Genomic DNA, 17,721 nt, shown 5'->3' with positions numbered 1-17,721 from the left:
AAAAATGGATGTCACATTGAAAAGAACAGTATATAAAGAAGTTTTAAACAGAATTAAGGTTGAACAGTTTTTAAAGCTAAATTGTAGTCTCGACTGTACAAACATTATTGAAGAAAAAATGAAACAAATCGAGAACAAGAATCTAACATTTGAGTCTCAGTGGCAAACTTTAAGAAATACATTGATTCAGCTAGGGAGATATGTGATGAAGTTGTCTGCAAGGATAGAAAATAAGAACACCGTGGTGAACATAATCAGCAGTCCTAGAAAAGAAGAAAGCATACCAAAAATTCCTAGCAAGCAAGTCAGCAGATGCCCTAAAAGAATTCAAAGAAAAATGTAAGAGACCTAAGTAAAAGTAGCTAAACAAAAGTCATAGGAAGAACTTTGGTAAGAGTATGGAAAATAAATATCAGGAAGGTGGCAAAATGTTCTGGAGGCTATTGAAAAAGCTTAGAAATGGGGAAAGAGTACTTTAAAAGGAATCAAAGATGATAAAGGTGACATGAAAACTGAAGATAAGGATATTCCAGTTGTCTGGAGTAATTACTATGAAAGACTGTAAATGAACAAGCAGTGACAGAACCGTACTAGAAAATTTTCAAGAGAAATGCAAAGAGTACATATTAATTCTGAAGTAGAAAACACCATCAAAAACATAAAATGCAGAAAAGCAGCTGGAGTAGAGATGATATTCGACTGGAAAGGAGGTATAAAACTTGCAGTGGCTATACTGCATAATTCAGAGTGCCTGGTCAGAAGGTCAAATTCCTAGTGGGAGTAGAGTTCTCATAGTATCCCATCTATAAAAAATGGAATAAAGCTGATTGTAAGATTTACTGAGAAATTTCTCTACTTAGTGTTTCAGGTAAAATTTCTGCAAGCATACTTGAAAAGAGGTTGAGAAAGGTTGTCAAGATCAGATTTTCACTTTAAGATAAATAATTGAGAAATCGTTGGAATATGACAGGGATCTTTAAGTTTTGTAGATCTAGAAAAGTCATACGACAGGGTACTTCCCCGAGAAAAGCTTTTCAAAACACTTTAATTGTATGGGGTGAATGGAACATTCTACAGAGCAATACAGAGCTTATATTTAAGTAGTCAGTCAGCAGTTAGAATTGAAGGAATGCTTGTTTGTTATAAAATCGTTGGTAAGACAAGGATGCACATTATAACGGATAGTGGTATTAAACTTGATATCAAACTTAGCTCATTGCTTTGGGCAGATGATGTACTCTTAAACACATCTAGTTCAAGTCTTCGGGATTCTCTAAATTAAATAAAAGCTGCAAGACTTATAAATCAGTAGTAAAAAGACCAAAACTATGAAAATTGGCAGGAGCATAGAAAACTTCAGCTGCATTCTTGAATGGAGAACATATAGAACAAGTAAAATATTTCAGCTATTTAGGCACAGTTTTTAGTGAAGATGTAGCTTACATTTGGAAATAGACAACAAACTAAGCAAAGCTGGTATGGTGGGTAGCCAGCTGAATAAATTTATATAGAATAAGAGAGAAATTAACTAAAACACCAAACTAGCAGTATACAGGAAGTGTTCAAACCAGTTTTAATTTATGGATCTGAGAGTTGGGATAGAAATAAATCACTTCATCAAAGACTAGAAACTCCTGATATGAGGGTTCTGAGGAAACTTGGGAGACTGAACCAATGGCATCAATGGCAGAATCATATTAAAAATGAAGATATTACAGACGAACTTGACAATATTAGCATTCAAGAATGTCTAAGTAGGGCTAATCTAAGGTGGTAGGACCACTTAAATAGAATTGGTCCTAGATGTTTTGATCCCAAGAAGGCAGGAAAGTGACCCTGTGGAAGACAAAGGTCTAGATATATCAATTCAGTCAGAATTGCCTTAGAAGCAGAAAGTGTTAGATACGACAATGAGTGCTAATAGGTAATAGATTGATTTGAAGGAAAATTTTTGATAAGAAACTATTTTTTCACATGGTGATTTTCACACAAATTTGATGTTAACATGCTGCTCCAAATTTCGATCACACATTTTTACACCAAAGATCTCTATTAAGCACGCATTAGTTAAAACATGTACAAAGACGATTACTCATGTGACTCCAACATGGACAACACTATGTGACTGTTCCGGGAATTAAATTGTCACACCTCTCACACACACACACACACACACACACACACACACACACACACACACACACACACACTCTCTCTCTCTCTCTCTCTCTCTCTCTCTCTCTCTCTCTCTCTCTCTGTGCTTGGAAAGATGTTAGCTGCAAGAATGGAACTGACAAAGTGTGAAAGAGGCATTGTGATAGGATGCCATGTTGCAGGCCTATTTGTTTGACAAATTGTTGACAAATTGGGCCATGCCAGGTCAATAATATGTGATGGAAACAAGGAGTCAAGTGCTAGCTGCATTGGATGACCCACCACACTTACTGAATATGACTGTATGGTGCATCAAAGATAACATGTAAAAACAGCCATTCTTCAGCTAACTCATTGAATGAGGAGTTCCGGGCATCAGCTGGAACACAAACCTACACAAAATCATTCAGAACTGAAGCTCACAGCATGGTTTTCACAATATGGTAGAACCGCATTATGCCAGCCCCACATTACCCGAATCAACTTCAGCGGTGCAAAATACAGTGTGACATAGAAGCTTTTAAAGCTCTGTTACTACACGCCCTATATCGAGCACATGGATGGGTGTGGCAGATGCCTGATGAACATCTCTTACCACAGAGTGTAACCCTAACTATGAAATTCAGAGGTGGCAGTGTGATGGTATGGTTCTGTTTTTCCTCATTTGACCTCAGACCTCTGTTTGTTGTGGTGCCATGAACATTGAACTCCAATAAGTATCTGTTCATTCTGGATAATGCAATGCTTCCAGAATGAACAGATACTTACAATGAACAGACAATTTTTCTATGAACTGACCATTGTCTCTTTCAACAAGACAATACGTTGTGTCATAAGGCTGCTGCTGTAACTGCATGGTTTGTGGAGAGGAACGTCACTAGACTTGACCGGTCTCCTTGACTGGATGTCCACTTCACAACAGTGGGGTAGACATCCAGAAACTCATTACATGTCCACAGAAAGGATAGTAAAATCTATATTGATTACTATGTATACTTGTGAAAAGTATGCCCCGTAGGATTCCTGCAGTAATGGCAGTGAAAGGAGGTCTTACACCTTATTAAGGTGGGAGCAATAGCTGCTTGTTCCTCACACTGGGGTGTCCGTTGACTTTTTCCAAGCAGTGTGTGTGTGTGTGTGTGTGTGTAGCTTTTTTTTTTATTACCCAGATATTTTGATATTTTTGCAAAGTTTATATTTTGCATATTTTGAATCTGCATATAAATCTTAAAACTTCCAAATATTTTATTTATTATTATTATAATAATAATGAGGACACTGTGTAGGCATCCGAACGGTTGCAGGGTTGTATCACTGGTCCAGTTTTTATACTTTAATGTGGTTCAAACTCCTGTTGTTAATTTAAAAGTATCACAAAGTAACTCTTCTTGTCACTCTGAAGACAGTGATATATAATTCATCGAAATCGGCAAAGTGAAACCCAAATTGTGAGTGTGCTGATATTTGAGCTGAGTTCACCCTGGTCACTAACGAGCATAGAACAAAGGACGTCGCCATCTTTACAGTTGTCCAAGGGAAGAAATGTGAGCCATGAAGTGCAAAAAGTGCCTGAAGGAATTAGCGTCTAACAGAAGTCATATAACCTGCAGGAAATACCTTAGGAATCTTCACTTTACATGTTCCGGAATCTCAGAAACGCCATGGCAATGCAAATCCAATGCCAAGCGAGAGGAATGGAAATGCCTATACTGCAGAGAGAGAGAGAACAAAGAAACACCACCACCCATGACACAACTGATTATGCAGGAGGCAGAATCGGACGATGAACTGAACAGACAAAAATACCGGTGAATCTTATAATTTGAGTTCCGTAAATTTATTACTAGAAAAAAGTTTAGAAAATATAAAAGCCAGCTTGGTAGATCTTGTCCAAGAACTATTTGATGAACAGAATAAACTAATAACAAAAAAAAATTAGCTAATATGAAGAGTTTGTTAAATTTAATAATTCAAAAGTCGAAGAAGTCTTACAAATGATTAAAGACATTAAAACCAGCATTAACGCACTTACTGACAGGTAGCACAAATTGATAAAAGACACATCGGAACTCCATCAAGAATTTAATTGCCTGAAACTATAATACGAAGTTTTAAACCAACGACAACATAAAGAAGACCTTGTCATAAACGGTCTTCCAGAAAATCTCAGAGACGTACTTTTAAAGTCATTGTTCATCTGACAAGCAAGGCTACAAGAGACAATCTCATAAAAGCCAGCAGACTGAAAATACCAGTAGTCAAGGATTTAAATGCATCGCAAGACAATACGCCAATCTTTCTATCTGAGTATTTAACACCTTTCAATCAGAATCTTTTGTACCAAGCAAGAAAAGAAAAAACAGAAAAAAAGTATCAATTTTTATGGATCAAAGAACGATAAAATATTCTTGAGAAAGTCACAGACTTCAAAGTCTATACAAATAAAAAGCTCAGAAGATATAGACAGGTTGCCAGAGTGAAACAAAAGACTCCAACTTAGTTCAATAAGAAGATCTCAACACAACAAAAATGAATGTGAACCATCAGATAGATGTAATTACACCAGAATACATCAGTAATTGTATTTTCGAATTGCTTGATGCATGGAAACAACACACAGTACATGCGAGAGGTCTCTCAATCTTGCATATTAACATCAGAAGCATCCGAAAACATTGGTTATTGTTACAGGCTTATCTGAGGAATTACACTGATATTATTGATATATTGATTCTAACAGAAGTATCCATAAACTAATGACGAAGCGACTGCTTTCCAAATTCCAGGCTTCCGACAACATAGATCATGCCGCCAAACAAAAAGAGGGGATGGAATATTAATATTTATCAAACAAAAATTAATAGCAAAAGAAACAGCCTATCAGTTTGAGCATGCTGAAACCCTTTGCCTCGAAATCATTATTACCACCAATAGACAGCATCCCATAATACTAAATGCTATTTACAGGCCACCAAACCTAAACATGATAAAACTCTTGCACGAACTCAATTGCTGGCTTTCACGCCAAGAAATATGCTCAACCGAATACCTAATGATAATTGGCAACATAAATATTGCAAACGAAAACCAGAACAACACTGTACAATATCTAGACACGCTATCTATGTATAATCTAATACCAACAATAACATCATGTACTAGAGAAGAAATATTCGGAAATACTATCACTGCCTCCTGTCTATATCATATAAACGTCCAAGCACCACCAAATAGTTACACTGCATCAGTCATAAAGTGCAAAGTAGCAGACCATTACTTCACTGCTCTAAACCTGCACACTAAAACAATATTAATGCAATGTTCCACAGAAGAAAAGTGACAGAAAACAATATTACACGAAGAAATAGTCAACCACGAAATAAGAAAAACAGGCTGGGAACACCTGGCATCTGATTCACAGATATCTTATACAACAACAACATTAAACTCGCACTGGAGCAAATATAAAAGAAAGCTACAAAGAAAGTCAGAATTCGTTCAAAAACAACACAAAACAACCCTAGAAATACACAGAAAGGACACTTTATGCAAAGAATTAAAGCGATATCCAAATAACACAGCTTTAAAAACTGAATATAAGATAACAAGGAACCGCCTTACAACACAAATCAGAAATGCAAAAAGAAGCTACTACAGAGACAAACTAACCTCTGCACAAAACAACATGAAATAAACCTGGCATCTGATCAATGAGATGCTAGATTGTGTTCCCAACACCACCACCTCAGAAACCATAAAACACAGCTTCATGAAAGACGCAAAACCTATCCAACAACTAGCAAATGACTTTAACCAGTACTTTGCAGACTCCATCCAAGAACTGCACAGAAGTCTTCCCCCAATCACAAAAACGTGACATTCCACTTGGACCGCAATGAAAACAGACATTATGGTTCCCAACCATAAAAGAAGCAGAACCTCTCTCTGCAATACATCAAATCAAACCAAACAAAGGCCCAGGAATTGATGGTATAAGACCTAAAGATATAAAACAACATGCAACTAGTTTAAGTCCTATCCTACTAAAATTAATAAATAAAATATTTAAAACAGGACAGATACCAAGTATGCTAAAGACTGCCATAATCACACCCATATATAAACATGGAAAAAGAAATTTAATCAGCAATTACAGACCATTGGAACATTACCAATTATCAATCAAATTATGGAGCAGATCATACTGAAGAAACTCACAGCATACACAGAGACCTTTCATATTATCCCCAAAAAACAATATGGTTTTCCGAAAAATAAGGGAACAACATCTCTCTTGGAAGACTTTACAGATGTAATTAATACCGCGTTAGACAAAAACAAAATTACAATGGTAGTCTTTATTGATCTAACTCACACATTAAACCTTGTTAGAAAAGCTGAGGCATGTTGGAATAGACGGGCCTCTTCACAGGTGGTTTACAAACTACCTTCAAAATAGAAAGCATATCACACGTATTGAATCAAACCGAAGCAGAGGGCTACCAGTAACCTGTGGTGTACCACAGGGAGCTGTACTCTCCCCAACTCTATTCAACATTTACACGCACGAGATTAATCAGCTGCCACTCAAAGGTAAGATATTCTAATACGCAGACTATAAAGCAATAATATCAATCCATAATAGCGCAAGCATAGCCCAAACAAATATGCAACATGACATAAATCTGACCATAAACTGGCTCACGAAAAACTCCATACACCTAAACTCAGAAAAGACAAAATTAATGATATTCAGAAATCCACTGACTCGACCAGTTGATAACAAATATATAACCATCCAACATCCACTTTCCAACATAAAAAACACACACAGAACAGCAAAACCACTACAATCACTTGGAATTTACTTCGATGCAGATAGGAACTGGAATAGCCACATAAACCATCTACACAACAAACTCCAAACAATAAGTGGCAAACTCTACAGGTTAAAAGACATAGTTCCCATACGCCTAAAAATACTAATATATAAAGCACTATGCCAAAATATACTAAGATGCGCTATAACAACGTATGCTTTCTGTGCACCCTACAAATTAAATAGATTAATGTCGCTACAGTACAAAATGATAAAACTATCTTTTGGGAACAAAGAGAAAATAAACATTATATACATTGCAATGTCAGAACACAAAATACTAACAGCAAAACATTTATGTCACTATGCTGCTATGCTAAAACATTATTTCAATGCCAACCACAGGACAGTCAGAAATACATGCCATATAACAAGACCTCAGACAACTAACTATATCACATATAGATACAATAATCACTACGGAAAGGCTACGCAAAACTTCTACATCCCAGACATGATAAAAAAATTACCTTTTGAATACAGAAACGTTACAAACTACAATAGCCTGAAAAGAGCTGTAAGGACATACTATGAACAAGAAACATGCACCCAAAATATCATACAAACTTAATGAAACACAATATATTCGTTGCGGCTTCCAGTTTAGCGACGCATCAGTACATTCCAAGTTAGTGTGCGTGCGTGTGCGCGAATTTCTCAATCATAGATTTCTTTGCTTCCCAACACAGCAAAAAAACCAATAAATAATAACCAACTGGTGGTGTCATTCTCAGATAAGCTTACATATAAGCTTCGAAGATGAAAGCAGAGAAATTAGTTCTCATCCAAGATGTAACATGTGTAACCAAATGCATTTGGTGACATATGATATTTATCTGGTTTGCATATGTAAACAAATGATATCCGGTTTACATATGTAAACAAATGTTATCTGGTTTACATATGTAAACAAATAATTACATAAGATATTTATTGGGTTTACATATGTAAACAAATAATTACATAAGATATTTATTGGGTTTACATATGTAAACAAATGTAAGTAATGTATATAATATCTTTAACAAAAGTATGCAATATAGAGTGATTATATCCATTGATATTGTATATATAGAGTATATATACAATATGTAAAATTGCAAACAATCATCTGTAATAGTCATCATTATGAATGTTATAATAATATATGTTGTATTATTTAAAAAAACTTTATGTATGAGAAAGTATTTATGCATAATTGTGGTCATGTAATATATGTAATTTATCTGAGAAATAATAAAATGTTAAGAAGAAAAAAAATTTTGTTATTAATGGCCCAAACTGTTTGATTACAGTATTTTAAGACAAATTTTCATACTTTCAAGACTGCATAATATTCAGCTTTTCCTGATTGTTTGCATTTGTTTAGAACACTCGTAAAACATTTTTCTGCTTCAGTCAGCCGAATGCTGAAAATTTTTACTGATTCAGATAATGCCAAATATTTGAAAAACACATGCTGAATCAGTGAAATACTGAAGCAAAAATTTGAACATTTGGGGCATCCCTAAAATAACTGCTTCAAATACCTCAGTTGCTTTATCCTTATCATCAACATCATGCTTTTCAAGGATTTAGGCCTAGAGTGTCCTGTTCCAGTCTTAGAAGTCATCGTTGAATCTCTTTACGGTCACCTGGTTTTCTTTTTCCTAATGGTTAGTAATTTAAGGCTTGCTTTGGCAATCTTTCTGTTTTCAGTTGCTCTATATCAAGGCTGTCCAACCTTAGGAAATCCAAGGGCTGCATTAAAAAAAAAAAAGATTTATCCGAGGGCTGCATCCAATGTGTATCTGGTAATTTAGTAAGCAGCAGCAACACAACCTCGATAGATGAACAAATGAACACCACTAATTGCAAACGAATCGCGTGCTCTTTTGTTCCTCCTTGAGCGCCCGGAGCATACACGTTAGAACAAAACACTGTAAGAATGCTACTTTGACACATCTAATATTTAAAAAACACGTGGGTATATAGTGATGTAAAAACACCAAATAAAAATAAATATCTAATACGCATTCAGTTCAAATTGTTATTTTATTTTTTCGCTCATGAAAATCAAAACCCACAGGCAGGCCACACAAAATCGCGCAGCAGGCCATGTTTTGGACAGTCCTGCTCTATATCATGTATACAAGAAGCTGATGTTGACACTGAAATTTCAGGCTTCCAAAAGATCACAGGGTTGATCAGTAATATTTTCAGACTAACCAAGTTCAAAGCGTGCAAAAATAATAGTTTATAAACTTGTTGCAAGTCCCCCTACTGTATTATTGAAGTGAAATATGGACCATAAAAAATGTAGAAGAAAAATTAATAGAAAGTGGAGAAATGAAATTGCTATGAAGAACGGCAAGCTATACCCTCTTGGACAAAAAAGAAGCAGAGAAACAGAACAAAGAAGCACTAAAAAATGATAACTTATTATTAAATAAAATATACGATACAAAAAGAAATGGATTTTAACTTATTGGAAGAATGGACTGTTTGTGATTACCCAAAGAAAAAAAGATACTTCGATACTAGCCATTGGTGGAAGACCCATAAGTGAGAGAAGACAAAGAAAAATATAGAATGGGTCAAAAACAGGCTACTGGAGATCTAAATTCCTGAAAGGATGATGATTAATATTGGTATTGGTCTTGATGGTAATATTCAATTATCTGTGATTCATAGTCAAGGAGGTTGATAAGGGATTATATGTCTGATTCATAATCTTTGATGTCTGATCTAAATAGACTGGTTATGGGCAAATGATAATGAATGTCAGTTCAGTGGTAAGTGCAAGATTATGCATTTTGGACAGAGGATATCGCAGGCCAAGTATTATATAAATGATAACTTGCTATAGTAGCAATGATAATTTGCTAAATTTCTATAGAGATTTATCCAACCAAATTGTATTCTTATTGGCTTAAATCAGAATAAAATGGTGGTACAACATGAAATATCATGCTGACTGAGGTGTGGCTCAGTTAAATACGGCACCTTTCTGTTTTCATCACGGAACCAGGGTGGACAGCAAAAAAAAAAAAAAAAAGAGCTCATATGCAGAGTTCAAGGTTGTACTTTCAACATAAGAAGCAGCAATGGAAAATAATTTTCAATTTCACTGACCATATTGATACAGCCTACCATATTGAATGATAGTCTGTATCAAGTAAAGTGATGTGTGCAAATATCAAAATGGAGAATTTGGACAATGAGACTTATTTGTGTTTATGGACCCACAGAAGATTCTTCTATTAAGGGAAGAAGTAACGGAATTTTTCAAGATATTAGAGAAATCAGCTGATAATGAAAAAATAGAATTATTACTATATATACAGTAGAACTCGGTTATAACGATCAAGGATACAGCGAATTCACATTTATAATGAATAATTTTGAAGGTATGTTTGAATTACATTTGATTTAATGCATGTATTTCATGTTCATTATGAACTTGTTTCGTGGGAATAACGAACAAATAATACACTTCAGTCGCTCCTTTACTGACATTTTGTACGTACGCATTTTCTGGTTGTGGAAAAATGTCGGGAGTCAAACAGAAAATTTTATCGGTTTCCAAAAAAGTAGAAATTATACAGGAGGTAGAAAGTAGCCAGTCAAATCTGACAGTAGCAAAGAAGTATGGTTTGTCCCCATCTACAATATCAACAATTTGGAAGAATCACGAGTTGACTCTGAAAGCTTTTGAAAACAATTTATCGAAGTGTAAAAAACTTAAAAAGTGTAATAAAAGTGACGTTGACGAAGCACTTCTTTCGTGGCTTAAAGTGCAAAGAACCGCTGGCTTACCTATTAGCAGACCAATTTTGAAAGTTCAAGCCGAAAAATTTGCTATTCGACTTGGTTATAGCGATTTTAAATGCTACAATGGGTGGATTGATTGCTTTAAGAACAGAAACAATATTGTCTACGCAAAAGTAAGTGGTGAGGCATTGTCCATTGACAAAATCGTTTCTGACTGGATCAAGAATGTATGGCCGGACATCAAACGAAGGTATGGATACAACAACATTTATAATGCAGACGAAGCGGGTTTTTTTTATAATTTAACGCCCGATAAAACTTTTCAGTTTAAAAACAAAAAGTGCATTGGCAGAAAACTTATCAAAAATAGACTCACAGTTTTAGTTTGTGCGAACATGACCGGTAGTGATAAAAGAAAGCTTCTTGTAATTGGAAAATCAGCAAAGCTTAGATGCTTTAAAAACATAAAGAAATTTCCAGTTGATTATGCAGTGAATAAGAAGGCCTGGATGACATCTTCAATTTTCGAAAATGAAATTTGCAAGTGGGATAAAAATCTTCGCAGTGAAAACCGGAAAATTTTGTTATTAATAGACAACTGTCCTGCCCATCCTGTAGTGGCTAATTTAACAAACATAAAACTTGTTTTTTTGCCACCGAATGTGACATCTGTCTTGCAACCACTTGAACAAGGCATAATTAGATGTTTTAAATCCCATTTTCGTCGCCTGTTAGTCTTGTAACTGATAGAACGCAGAGAAAAATCTGCGGAAAATGCTTATGCTTACGACTTGAAGATCAGTGTACTTCACGCAATACATTTAATGAGTGATGCTTGGAATTTGGTGTCATCGTCTATGATACAAAACTGTTTTAAGAAAGCCGGTCTTGCGGAATACGAGTGCAAATCTGAAGAAGATGAAGAGGATAACTTACCGTTATCAGCATGGTTAAAAGCGCAAAACTTGAACAATTTTGAAACGTGCACAGAGATTGATAATTTTATAGACATTGATAATGGCATCGCAACTTCGGGTATACCGACAGATGCTGACATCTTAAAACAAATCTCTCATACCCCAGAAGAAGATAATAGTAGTAGTGACTCCGAGGAAGAAAATAGCAATGATGAGAAAATCATTACCTGGTGTGAAGCAGAAAGTGCTTTACATATTTTAACACGATTTATGGAATCGTGATCTATAAGTTGAGACGACACATTCAAGCATCTTAGTGGTATAAGGAACAATTTCAAACGTATGAAATATGCGTCTTGTGCAAAGCAAAGCACGCTTGATGATTTTTTATATAAAAATGTGAAGATTTAAAAATAAATTTTTGTTCGTTATATGTATGTATGCACATATGTATTTATGTTACCCAATATACCTATGCTCAGAAAAATCTGAAAATATTTTTAATTCACTCAAATTATGACCTTCTTGGATATAACGAATAACGGTTATTACGAACAAATATATGCAGTCTCAGTTATAATGGAATTCATTATAACCGAGTTCTACTGTATGTATATATATAGAAATATTTTGGGAAAATTTGGAGAAAAGAGCATTCTAATAATTCTAAGTACCTGCTAAATTTCTATTCAGAACATGGATCGGTCATTATACCATGTTCCAACATTAAGATGTGCACAAATTCACAATGGAGAGAAGACACAACAAATAAGAAATGTCTCATTTCTTATTTGTTGACTCAAATATATAAATATTATTCAAGAAAAATGAAAGAGCTTGAAAACAAGAACCAAACTTTGGAGGTTACTTTTAATTGATTCAGCTGCAGAAGAATTTCTGTGTTCTGTGCAACTCCACCACACAATGAAGTGTTGACAAGTGACAGACTAATTTGGAAGAAAATAGGAGATTAGTAATAACATCAATTTAATCATATGTATTGTCATAGTATTCTGTACACCTTTTGAGGATACATATGAGGAATTTGATGATGATAAAAATTGTTACTGGTTGAATCAGTATCTTCATATGAGAGAGAGCTGTCTGCTTGTAATTTAAATGTATAGCATTTCTTTAGATACAACTTACTGGGTTCTATACAAATGAGTGCAGTTCTATTATACCTGGCATTGCTATGAAGAAATATGTGAGGAGACTATAGCTAAACTGTTAACTTATTTAGTTTTGAAATTGGAAAAGTGTTAAAACATTGCTCAGATAGACTGTATTTGACAAGAGACCTTAAAAGTTGTCTTTAAAATCTCATCTCAGGGGTTGTTTGTGAATAATCCCATCATCTAGACTAGCAGTCAAATTCACTGCTTCCAAAATCAGATTATTGGTTTCTTATTTGTTTTTGAATTCTCTAAGTTTGTTTTATCCAACTTTTGTGGCAATCCCCATCATCCTTTATAGGTCTGAGTGAAACTTCCAGTTTATGTGTGCTAGATGCTCTGTTTCTTGGTATGACTGGATATTTTGCAAATAGGTGTTTTTGGACATCTTTGGACCATTTAAATTTTTGAGGATCATATTTATTTTATTTTTTTCTCCTATGTATCAACTATGATGTGAAGTCTTCTAAAATGCCTATGTGTAGATTATGTAATAACTGTTCTGTATTTCTGTCAGGAATTGTTTTTCTTGTGACAGTCTCACCTATAGATGATTATAAGCCAGTAGCATATTAGCATTCTGGATTACATAATTTGGAAAATGCTTCTCTATAGACGACACACGCACTCAATACTTTTAATGTCTTCGGTAAGCTAGTGGTGATCTTATGCTATATGATGAAATCTATCTACTACAAAGGCATTCTATAGCCTGTAGGTTAAGATGCTTGCTGGCCTGCCAGAAGGCTGGCATTTACTGTTAGATTACCTTTGTCAGCCTTAATAATGATAATTTCTTAAGTCAGTTAGTGCTTTCTGTTCTGCTTTAGCAATGTTGTGGGATGGGAATTATATTTGCAGTATTATGGCTGCTATCAGTTTGTGCATCAGTTACTTTCATTTACTGAGCAGCTTTGTTATTTGTGATATGACAAAGGACCTGGCATCCCTTATCTGCTCCACCAAAGATTAGCAACAGGTCCCTTGCAGTTGCAAACTGTCCTACTGTGTCAAAAAAAAAAAAAAAAAAGCCAATATCAGAATATCTGAACACATGGACTACATCTGTTTACACCATTTGCTGCAATGCAATATAGTGGCTTTCTTCCTCATATCCTTGATAAGGGTCCAAAGATATGAGGAAGAAAGCCACTATATTGCATTGCAGCAAATACAAATATAAGAGGTGGCGCAGTGCCATATAGTTGTGTGAAACAGTACTCCATAGTAAATAACGTTTTAATTAGTATTCTATTTAAAAAATGTGTTGTTGTAATTCTTGAAGTGTAGCCTGTAACTCGCTCTACCAGGTACTGTAATGCTCAGCTCTATGAAAGTTAACCTCTGCAAGTAGTTTTAAAAAAAATTGCTTATTCAACCTGCTGTTATTCAACAGTCACCATTGGGCTAGTATACAAGGTGAGTACCTGGAACAAAGAATAGGTTAAACGTTTAGCACTTATCTCTAACATAATGGGAATCTGCTGCAAAGTTTGTGAAGAGACATATTGATGTTACATCTATTATGAAGTGTGCAGATAAGTGAAAAAGGAGTTATCATTTTTATTGTGCTGGTCTCAGCGAAAGTCAGTGTAAAAAGCTCTCCAAAGACAGGAAACAAAATTGGAAATGTGCTTCTTGCAAATTTGGCAAACAACAAAGACCTACTCAGTGTTTCAAGTCTTTGTTACATGACGGACACCATTCCAGTGCTTGCCAATACCCATCAGCAACTTCTTCCAGGGGGTGATGACTCATGCATTCCAGAGATTAGTAATGCAGACAATATATGTATAATGGATTTAATAGGATTAATAAAAGAATTTAAAAAAGACCTTGAGCTTATTAAATAGCACTTTCTTGCTTGATATTATTTTATATTTATTATTATTGTTGTTGCATGTTGTTGAAATTCATTGAGTACATTCTGTTTTAGAGCATCTAGTGTACTGCTAAGAATTTCATCAAGAAGTCATGTTCAAGATTAAAGAGAAATACCTGATGGCTATGGAAACTGCACAGAACATTGCATTTCTTTCATTCATTGGAGATCTTAATCAAGATAACTTGACCTTTAGAAATGCATGGCAGTGATACATGTCCAGATATTTTTGATTTAAAGATAAATGTCTCCTAACTATTTATATTTAAAGAGATATATATTATTATATTAATAATCCCTTAATTTTATGGAAAATCTATTTTCCAATTTGATTTAATGAAGGTTAACATTGAGATTATGTAACTAGGAATTAAGAACAGTATATAATGCAAAATTTCAAATTTTAATACAATATTTTTCTTATTTTGCTTGTGAGATATAACCTAAACTTGTTTTCATATATAATTAATTGCTGCTATTAGAAATAGGTTTAAACCTTGAAGAATTTTATTGATGAGTGATTGCAAATAAATAATAGGAGAATGAAAATTATTGCTGCATGATATTAAATTAGATATAAAAATGCCCTGTTAAATTCAGTGAGATGGACATGGAGGAAGATATTGGTTCATCAGAAATAACTTGACATCAGAAAGAAAAGGAAATTCACACAGTTTCAGAAAAATAAAACATTTATGTCACTTTAAATAAGAATGAGATTTTTTCCAAAAAAAAATATTTTTGGAATTTCTGTCGGTGATGTAAAAGTATGAAATAATCCCAAGGCAACATTGCTTTAGATTATGTGGAGAAGTAATCTTCATTTGGAGCTTAATAAAAAAAAAAAGGCTTGTATAGTTTATAAAATAATATTAAGTGTTGCTTCTTTACAATATTTTGAAAATACTTGACCCAATTTTTGAACAAAAATAAAACCAAGAGTGATGAAATGAATTATGCACATTTATGCATGGGATTATTTATCATGCAATATGAATAAATTAAATGTGTTCATACTTTGATAGTAATAAATGCTTGCTTTCTATTTGCTAATAAAATCTTAATGCATAATATCTGTGCTAATGCTATCTCTAAAATACTTAACTAGATGCTGCCTATCAGTATGCAGAAAATGAGTAATACTAAAAAGAAGTTTTCATGTGACACTTGTGGAAAGGCTTTTTCAAAATCAGGTAATCTTAATACCCATATAAGAATTCACACCACTGAAAAGCCTTTTTCGTGTGAAATATGTGGCAAGTCCTTTTCACAAGCAGGACACCTTAATTCTCATAGGAAGAGCCATACTCGTGAAAAACCTTACACCTGTGAAACTTGCGGCAAAAGATTTTCTCATTCACAGAGCTTCAATAGACATAGGAGAATCCATACTAATGAAAATCCATTCTTATGTGAATCATGTGGAAAAACGTTCTTAGAATTTGGCACTCTTATTAGGCACAGACGAACACACACAAATGAGAAACCTTTTATGTGTGAAACTTGTGGCAAAGCATTTGCAGATGTAGGAAACTTAAATTCGCATAAAAAGATTCATACAGACGACAGGCCTTTCATATGTGAAACTTGTGGCAAAGCTTTTGCTGTAAGAGGAGATCTAGATTCACATAGACGAATACACACTCGAGAAAAACCTTTTACATGTGAAATGTGTGGGAAGGCATTTTCAGTGTCAGGAAATCTGAATAGACACCGAAGAACTCATACTAACGAAAAACCAGTCTCCTGTGAGACATGTGGAAAGGCATTTTCAGAATCTGGCCATCTTAAACGGCATCAAACTGTTCATCAAAAAGAAAAACCTTTTGTGTGTGAAACATGTGGCAAAGCATTTGGTCTTCCAGGACATCTTGAATCGCATGTGAGGATCCACACACGTGAAAAACCCTATTTCTGTGAAACTTGTGGAAAATCATTTTCTGTACTGGGAAACCGTAACAGACACCGGAGAACTCATAATAACAAACAGCCTATTACACTTGATCACTTAGCATTTCTGACATTTCGAACACCTGAAGAGATGTGAAGGTTTGCATTAATGAAACTTTTTTTGTTCCTGTTTGGTGTGTGAAATGTAGCTGAAACCTTATCAAATCTAATTGATTACCAGAGTAGCAATCTTTAAATGTGACTATGCTATAGTATTTTTCATTCAGAAAATAATTTGAAACCTTACAATATGTTTTGTTTTGAAATTTTTATAATATTAAACTGCGCAGGTATTATCATCTCTCTTTGAAATTTTTTGTATTTACATTTCTGACTGCAAACTGATTTTGTAAAAGAAAATTTTGTGATCATCTGCCATTTATTGTACAGAGATGTTTTGTATGTTGGAATTTTTCACCATTTGTGAGGAAGAATTCTATCTTCCTTTCATCCATTTGTAAATCTAATAAAAATGTTAAAATATGAATGTATATTTTTAGCATTATAATACAAATATAAAAATAGCTTGATATAAAAAGCAGTTTTTATTAATGAACTAAATGATACATTCTATTAATAAAATAGACCACTTTACATTATAAGTTCTACCATAGATAAAAAAAAAAGCTTTGCATACCTTAATGAAAAGATCATTTAACGGATTACCTACAACAGACAAGTGCTACATTCATGTCATTCCATACATGCACATATATTCATTTGACAAGTGGCAGAGACAATATAGGTAAAAGCCTTTTTGTTGATGTAACAAAGTAACAGTAAATAACATATGATCTATTTTATGCTCTTCCATTTTAACAAGAATAAAATCATAGATACTTAGAAATTCACATATAGAACTTCTTGTTATATCTTTACATGATAAACATAACAGCTATTATGTTTATCATGAAAGGAGCATAATCTCTTTTCTGCATATGAGAAAGGAGCATAAGTAGAAAAGAGATGATGACATAGATGATATAAGTAAAACAAATTTGTTATTGCTTA

The 17,721-nt window shown here is 34.1% G+C and overlaps 1 protein-coding gene across 4 annotated transcripts in view; it reads left to right on the top strand.

Annotated features, from left to right (window-relative positions):
* The window catches only part of LOC150107010 (uncharacterized), a 39,687-nt gene extending 22,490 nt beyond the window's left edge, over positions 1-17,197 (top strand). For all 4 annotated transcript variants that reach the window (XM_090392889.1, XM_090392890.1, XM_090392888.1 and 1 more), the window contains exon 3: positions 14,815-17,197. In XM_090392889.1, the coding sequence (XP_090249015.1) occupies positions 15,869-16,807 (939 nt within the window). In that variant the 5' untranslated portion in view covers positions 14,815-15,868 and the 3' untranslated portion in view covers positions 16,808-17,197. The remainder of the gene's footprint in view (positions 1-14,814) is intronic.
* Positions 17,198-17,721: the final 524 nt, after the last annotated feature.

Source organism: Typopeltis vanoorti, chromosome 5, assembly GCF_054136105.1.
Source record: "Typopeltis vanoorti isolate ZY-2024b chromosome 5, IOZ_Tvanoo_1.0, whole genome shotgun sequence".
NCBI classification, from domain to species: Eukaryota; Metazoa; Arthropoda; class Arachnida; order Uropygi; family Thelyphonidae; genus Typopeltis; species Typopeltis vanoorti.
This window is presented reverse-complemented; position numbering and strand designations above follow the sequence as displayed.